The sequence below is a fragment of the Cuculus canorus genome, chromosome 30 (genome assembly GCF_017976375.1).
Source record: "Cuculus canorus isolate bCucCan1 chromosome 30, bCucCan1.pri, whole genome shotgun sequence".
Classification (NCBI taxonomy): domain Eukaryota; kingdom Metazoa; phylum Chordata; class Aves; order Cuculiformes; family Cuculidae; genus Cuculus; species Cuculus canorus.
Window position 1 is genome coordinate 893,821 of NC_071430.1, and position 7,953 is coordinate 901,773.

Genomic DNA, 7,953 nt, shown 5'->3' on the forward strand with positions numbered 1-7,953 from the left:
TGGGGGAGGGGGGGATTGGGGGGGCAAAGGGAGGACTCAGGTCTTCATAGGGATGGGGGGAGCTTTTTGGGGGGCTTTGGGGGGGGGGGGGGGCAAAAGGACCCAGGCATTGATAGGCATGGGGGGGGCTCTTTTGGGGGGGGCTCTTTTGGGGGGGGCTCTTTGGGGATGGGGGGGCACAGAGAGGCCCCAGGCATTGATAGGGATGGGGGGGGCTCTTTTTGGGGGGGCTTTTGGGGATGGGGGGGCACAGAGAGGCCCCAGGCATTGATAGGGATGGGGGGGGGGCTCTTTTGGGGGGGGCTTTTGGGGATGGGGGGGCACAGAGAGGCCCCAGGCATTGATAGGGATGAGGAGGGGCTCATTTGGGGGGGGCTTTTGGGGGGAAGGGGGGGCACAGGGAGGACCCAGGCATTGATAGGGATGGGGGGGGCTCTTTTGGGGGGGGTTCTTTGGGGAAGGGGGGGCACAGGGAGGACCCAGGCATTGATAGGGATGGGGGGGGGGGGCTCTTTTGGTGGGGGCTTTTGGGGATGGGGGGGCACAGAGAGGCCCCAGGCATTGATAGGGATGGGGAGGGGCTCATTTGGGGGGGGGGCTTTTTGGGGATGGGGGGGCACAGGCAGTCATAGGGATTGGGGGGCTCTTTTGGGGGGGGGCTTTTGGGGATGGGGGGGCACAGAGAGGCCCCAGGCATTGATAGGGATGGGGGGGCTCTTTGGGGGAGGGGACTTTTTGGGGATGGGGGGGGCACAGGCAGTCATAGGGGTGGGGGGGCTCTTTTGAGGGAGGGTTTTGGGGATGGGGGGGCACAGAGAGGCCCCAGGCATTGATAGGGATGAGGGGGGGGCCCTTGGGGGGCAGCCTTTGGGGGGATGGGGGGGCTCTTTTAAGGGGGGGGTTTGGGGATGGGGGGGGCACAGGCATTGATAGGGATGGGGGGCTCTTTTGGGGGGGCTTTTTGGGGATGGGGGGCACAGGCAGTCATAGGGATGGGGGGGGCTTTTTGGGGGGGCTTTTTGGGGATGGGGGGCCACAGGCAGTCATAGGGATGGGGGGCATGGGTTTATCGCCATTTTTTGGGGGGGGTGTCCCCTTTTGGGGAGTTCTGGGTGCTGGGGGAGTTGGCACTGACACCCCCCCACACCTCCCCCAGTGTGCGTGGGGGTCTTGGGGTTCCCCGCCCCCCCACCATGGCCCCCCCCCGGCGGGAGGTGAAGCGCAGCGGCTCCATCGTCCCCTGCTTCCTCTTTGTCGAGGTACCGGGGCCCCCCCAAACACTAAGAGCCCCCACCCCCAATAACCTCCCCCCCCAGGGCCCCCCCAAACACACCACTTCCCCCCCCAACAGCACAGCTGGGGTTCGGGGTGGGTTCCAATGTGTGCGTGTCCCCCCCAAAGTTGGGGTTTGGGGGGGGGATCCTATCATGTCCCCCCCAAATTGGGGTTCGGGGAGTCCCAATGTGCCCCCCCCAGCTGAGGTTGGGGGGGTGCCGATGTGTGTCCCCCACAAAGTTGCGGTTTGGGGGTGTCCCACCATGTTGTCCCCCCCAAACTGGGGTTCACAGGGTCCCAGCGTGCCCCCCTAGCTGAGGTTGGGGGGGAGGGTGTCAATGTGTGTCCCCCCCAAAAAATTGAGGTTTGGGGGGCTCCCAGCAATTGCCTCACAGAATCTGGGTTCGGGGGGGTCCCATCGTGTTCCCCCCCAGCTGGGCACCCATGGGAGGGTGGCACGGCTGCCTTGATGCTGGGGTTCAGGGGGGGGTCCCAGCATTTCTCCCCCTTTAGCTGCGATTTGGGGGGTCCCAGAAATTTCCCCCACCCCAAAATTGGGGTTCGGGGGGAGGTGGGGGTGTCTAATTGTATGTGTGTGTCCCCCCCCAGCTGGGCATCCTGGGGGGCACAGCCGCCCTGGCATATCAGCTGGAATTCACGGACGCGTTCCCGGTGCACGACGGGGGGTTTTTCTGCCGGGACCCCGCTTATGGGCGCCCCTACCCGGGCCCCCCCACCTCCAGCCGGGCCCCCCCCGCCCTCGTCTACGCCCTCGTCACCACCGTCCCTGTCCTCACCGTGAGTGGGGAGGGGGTCTCAAGGGGTCTGGGGGGGGCTCCATGGGGGTCCCAAGGGGCATTTTGGTGTCTGGGGGGCTCCATGAGGGTCCCAAGGGGCATTTTGGGGTCTGGGGGGGCTCCCTGGGGGTCCCAAGGGGCATTTTGGAGGTCTGGGGGGGGCTCCATAGGGGTCGCAAGGGGCATTTTGGGCATCTGGGGGGACTCCATGGGGCTCCCAATGGGCATTTTGGGCATCTGGGGGGCTCCATGGGTGTCCCAAGGGGCATTTTGGGGGTCGGGGGGGGCTCCATGGGTGTCCCAAGGGGCATTTTGGGGGTCTGGGGGGGCTCTATGGGTGTCCCAAGGGGCATTTGGGGGGTCTGGGGGGGCTCCATGAGGGTCCCAAGGGGCATTTTGGGGTCTGGGGGGTCTCCATGATGGTCCCAAGGGGCACTTTGGGGGTCTGGGGGAGGCTCAATGGGTGTCCCAAGGGGCATTTTGGGGTCTGGGGGGGCTCAATGGGGGTCCCAAGGGGCATTTTGGGGTCTGGGGGGGGCTCGATGGGGGGACCCAAGGAGGATTTTGGTGTCTGGGGGGGCTCCCTGGGGGTCCCAAGGGGCATTTTAGGGTCTGGCGGGGGCTCCCTGGGGGTCCCAAGGGGCATTTTGGAGGTCTGGGGTTCTCCATGAGGGTCCCAAGGGGCATTTTGGGGTCTGGGGGGGCTCAATGGGGGACCCAAGGAGGATTTGGGTGTCTGGGGGGGCTCCCTGGGGGTCCCAAGGGGAATTTTGGAGGTCTGGGGGGGCTCCATGGGTGTCCCAAGGGGCATTTTGGGGGTCGGGGGGGGCTCCATGAGGGTCCCAAGGGGCATTTTGGTGTCTGGGGGTCTCCATGAGGGTCCCAAGGGGCATTTTGGGGTCTGGGGGGGCTCCCTGGGGGTCCCAAGGGGCATTTTGGAGGCCTGGGGGGGCTCCATGGGTGTCCCAAGGGGCATTTTGGGGTGATGGGGGGGCCCTGGGGGTTGATGGGGGGGGTGGGTCCAGGGGAGCCGCAGTGCTGGCAGTGACTGGGGTGCACAGATCGTGGTGGGGGAGCTACTGGGGCGACTGGGGGGGCCCCGGGGGGGCCGTGACCCCACCATCCTCTGGGGTGAGTGCTGCTACCTGGGAGCCCCCCTGAGGCGGCTGCTGCGCTTTCTGGGTGAGGGGGGGGCAAATGGGGGGGCGTGGGGGAGTTAGGGGGCATCTATGGGGTGAAATCAGGGGGAAACTGGCAAATGGGGGGGGGGGAATGGGTCATTTGGGGGTTCCAGGGAAGCTATGGGGTGAAATCCGAGGGAAACGGGCAAATTGGGGGGGGGAATGGGTCATTTGGGGGTACCAAGGGGGGCTGTGGGGTGAAATCAGGGGGAAACGGGCAAATTTGGGGGGGGGGAATGGGTCATTTGGGGGTACCAAGGGGGGCTGTGGGTGAAATCAGGGGGAAACGGCAAATTGAGGGGGGGGGATGGGTCATTTGGGGGTTCTGGGGGGGCTGTGGGGTGAAGTGGGGGAATTGGGGGGGCAGAACGGGGGGCAGTTGGAGTGATGGGGGGCAAATGGTGGTCGGGGGAATTGGGGGGCAGAATGGGGGCAGTTGGGGAGTTGGGGGGCAAATGGTGGTCAGGGGGAATTGGGGGGGCAGAACGGGGGGCAGTTGGGGTGATGGGGGGCAAATGGTGGTTGAGGGAATTAGGGGGGGCAGAACGGGGGCAGTTGGGGGGGTGATGGGGGGCAAATGGTGGTCAGGGGGAATTGGGGGGGCAGGACGGGGGCAGTTGGGGTGATGGGGGGCAAATGGTGGTTGGGGGAATTGGGGGGTCAGAACAGGGGGCAGTTGGGGTGATGGGGGGCAAATGGTGGTTGAGGGAATTGGGGGGGCAGAACGGGGGCAGTTGGGGGGGTGATGGGGGGCAAATGGTGGTCGGGGGGAATTGGGGGGGCAGAACAGGGGCAGTTGGAGTGATGGGGGGCAAATGGTGGTCGGGGGAATTGGGGGGCAGAACGGGGGCAGTTGGGGAGTTGGGGGGCAAATGGTGGTCAGGGGGAATTGGGGGGGCAGAACGGGGGCAGTTGAGGTGATGGGGGGCAAATGGTGGTCAGGGGAATTGGGGGGCGGAACGGGGGGCAGTTGGGGGGCAAATGGTGGTCGGGGGGAATTGGGGGGCGAGTTGGGGGGCAGTTGGGGGGCAAACGGGGGTCTCTGCCCCCCCCAGGCGTGTTCTCCTTCGGGCTCCTGGCCACGGCCATCTTCGCCAACGCGGGGCAGGTGGTGACGGGGGCCCCCGCCCCCCATTTTCTGGCCGTCTGTCGCCCCAACTACAGCGCTCTGGGCTGCGCCCCCCCCGCCGCCGCCCCCCGTTTCGTTCCCCCCGGGGGGGCTCCTTGTGCCGGGGACCCCCCTTTGGTGGCCGCCGCGCGACGGGCCTTCCCCTGCAAGGAGGCCGCGCTGGGGGCCTACGCGGGAGCCTATGCTGGGGTGGGGGGCGCGGGGCGGAATTGGGGGGCTGGGGGGGCAAATATGGGGGGCTGGGGGGGGAATGGGGGGGATACGGGCAAATTGGGGGGCGTTACGTGGGGGTAAGAGGGGGGAAAATGGGCAAACTGGGGGGCCATGAGGGGAATTGGGGGACTATGGGGGGAAATATGAGGGGAATTGGGGGGCTATGGGGGGAATTTTGGGGGGCTATGTGGGAAAATGGGGAGGATACGGGCAAATTGGGGTCGTTATGTGGGGGTAAGGGGGGGGAAATGGGCAAATGGAAGATTATGAGGGGAATTGGGGGGCTATGGGGGGAATTTTGGGGGGCTATGGGGGAAAATGGGGGGATACGGGCAAATTGGGGGGCGTTACGTGGGGGTAAGAGGGGGGAAATGGGCAAACTGGGGGGTCATGAGGGGAATTGGGGGGCTATGGGGGGGAAATATGGGGAATTGAGGGGGCTATGGGGGGAATTTTGGGAGGCTATGGGGGGAAATGGGGGGGATACGGGCAAATTGGGGGGTGTTACGTGGGGGTAAGAGGGGGGAAATGGGCAAATGGGAGATTATGAGGGGAATTGGGGGGGCATGGGGGGAATTGGGGGGCTATGGGGGGAATTATGGGGGGAAATGGGGGGATGCGGGCAAATTGGGGGGGCGTTACGTGGGGGTAAGAGGGGGGAAATGAGCAAACTGGGGGGTCATGAGGGGAATTGGGGGGCTATGGGGGGAATTATGGGGGGAAATGGGGGGATGCGGGCAAATTGGGGGGGCGTTACGTGGGGGTAAGAGGGGGGAAATGAGCAAACTGGGGGGCCATGAGGGGAATTGGGGGGCTATGGGGGGAAATGGGGAGGATACGGGCAAATTGGGGGGCGTTACGTGGGGGTAAGAGGGGGAAAATGGGCAAACTGGGGGGCCATGAGGGGAATTGGGGGGCTATGAGGGAAATATGAGGGGAATTGGGGGGCTGGGGGGGAAATATGGGGGGAATTGGGGGGGCTATGGGGGAAATGGGGGGGATATGGGCAAATTGGGGGGCGTTACGTGTTGGTAAGAGGGGGGAAATGGGCAAACTGGGGGGTCATGAGGGGAATTGGGGGGCTATGGGGGAATTTTGGGGGCTATGGGGGGAAATGGGGGGGATACGGGCAAATTGGGGGGCGTTACGTGGGGGTAAGAGGGGGGAAATGGGCAAACTGGGGGGCCATGGGGGGAATTGGGGGGCTATGGGGGGAAATATGGGGAATTGAGGGGGCTATGAGGGGAATTGGGGGGCTATGGGGGGAATTTTGGGGGGCTATGGGGGAAAATGGGGGGGATACGGGCAAATTGGGGGGTGTTACGTGGGGGTAAGGGGGGGAATGGGCAAATGGGAGATTATGAGGGGAATTGGGGGGCTATGGGGGGAAATATGGGGGGCTATGGGGGGATATGAGCAAATTGGGGGGCCTTATGTGGGGGTAAGGGGGGGGAAATGGGCAAATGGGGGGCTATGAAGGGAATTGGAGGGCTATGGGGGGAAATGTGAGGGGAATTGGGGGGCTGGGGGGGGAAATATGGGGGAATTGGGGGTTTAATGGGGGAAATATGGGGGGCGGGGGGCTATGGGGGGGATATGGACAAATTGGGGGGTTATGTGGGGGTAAGGGGGGGCAAATGGGGGGGCTATGGGGAGAAATGGGGTGAAATATGATGGATAGGGGCAAATTGGGGGATTGGGGGGGTTGGGTCACTACGGGGGTTTGGGGGGGTTGGGGTTACTTTGGGTTTTGGGGTCCCTTTGGGGGAGTTGGGGTCACCATGTAGTTTCGGGGTCACTTGCAGGGGTTTGGGGTCACTTTGGGTAGCTCGGGGGTCACTGTGGGGATTTTGGGGTCACTTTGGGTTTTAGGGTCACTCATGGGGTTTGGGGTCCCTTTGGGGGAGTTTTGGGGTCCCTTTGGAGGGGAATTGGGTTCACTTTGGGGGATTTTAGGGTCGCTCATGGGGTGTTGGAGTCTCTTTGGGGGGCTTCGGGGTCTCTTTGGGGGGGTTGGGGTCACTTTGGTGGGTTTTGGGGTCCCCAGAGGGGGTGTTGGGGCTTCTCATAAGGTTTTGGGGGCACTTTGGTGGGTTTTGGGGTCCCTGGGGGGGATTTGGGGCCACTGAAGTTTTGGGGATCCCTTTGTGGGGGGTTCCTGAGGGGGTTGGGGGGCACTTTGGGGGGTTTAGGGTCACTTTAATGGGTTTTGGGGTCCCCAGAGGGGGTGTTGGGGCTTCTCATAAGGTTTTGGGGGCACTTTGGTGGGTTTTGGGGTCCCTGGGGGGGATTTGGGGCCACTGAAGTTTTGGGGATCCCTTTGTGGGGGGTTCCTGAGGGGGTTCGGGGGTCACTTTGGGGGGGTTTAGGGTCACTTTAATGGGTTTTGGGGTCACTGATGGGGTTTGGAATCACTTGGTGGGGGGTGAGGTCACTTAATTGGGTTTTGGGGTGACTTTGTTGGGGTTTGGGGTGACCGTGTCCCCCCTCAGCTGTACGTGACGCTGGCCTGGCGGGGGGGGGGCTCTCGGCTGGCCAAGCCGGCGGCGGTTTTGGGGTTCGCGGCCCCCCCGTTCCTGTTGGGCGCTCTGCGCGTGGCCGAGCACCGAAACCACTGGGGCGACGTCCTCGCCGGCTTCCTCACCGGCACCGGCATCGCCGCCTTCCTGGTGAGCCCCGAAACCCACGGGCACCCCAAAACCCAAGGCACCCCAAATCCAGGCACCCCAAAACCCCCCAAGGGACCCCAAACCTCAGAGCACCCCAAAACCCAGGACACCCCAAAAAAACAGGGCATCCCAAATCCAGGCACCCCAAAACCTCCCAAGGCACCTTAAACCTCAGAGCACCCCAAAACCCAGGGCACCCCAAATCCAGGCACCTCAAAACCCCCCAAGGCACCTCAAACCTCAGAGCACCCCAAAACCCAGGGCACCCCAAATCCAGGCACTCCAAAACCCCCCAAGGCACCTCAAACCTCAGAGCACCCCAAAACCCAGGACACCCCAAAAAAACCCTGCTTCCCCCCCAGACCCCCAGTATTCTCCCCAATTTCACTCAGGATCCCCCCAAACCCGCAGCCCCCCCCAAAAAAAGTCACTTGGGGCCTCCCCAAATTCACTTGAGCCTCCCCCAAACTTGCATAGGACCCCCTGCCCCCCCCCAACTCACTCAGGGCCCCCCCAGATTCACTCACCCCCCCCCAACTCACTCAGGGCCCCCCAACTCACTCAGGGCCCCCCCAAATTCATCCCCCCAGGTCACCTGTGTGGTCGGGAACTTCCAGAGCGGGGGGGCCTCAGCACTAGGGGGTGGGGGTCCCCCCCCAAGGGCCCCCCAAGAGCTGCCCCCCTCCCAG

General features: G+C 63.9%; 1 protein-coding gene across 1 annotated transcript; it reads left to right on the top strand.

Annotated features, from left to right (window-relative positions):
* Positions 1-1,062: 1,062 nt before the first annotated feature.
* PLPPR2 (phospholipid phosphatase related 2) lies at positions 1,063-7,720 on the top strand. The gene is made up of 6 exons (XM_054051741.1): positions 1,063-1,259; positions 1,885-2,073; positions 3,134-3,254; positions 4,309-4,571; positions 7,088-7,264; positions 7,676-7,720. Exons 1-6 carry the CDS (start codon positions 1,194-1,196, stop codon positions 7,718-7,720), a joined length of 861 nt encoding a protein of 286 aa, XP_053907716.1. The 5' UTR covers positions 1,063-1,193.
* The last annotated feature ends 233 nt before the right edge of the window (positions 7,721-7,953 follow it).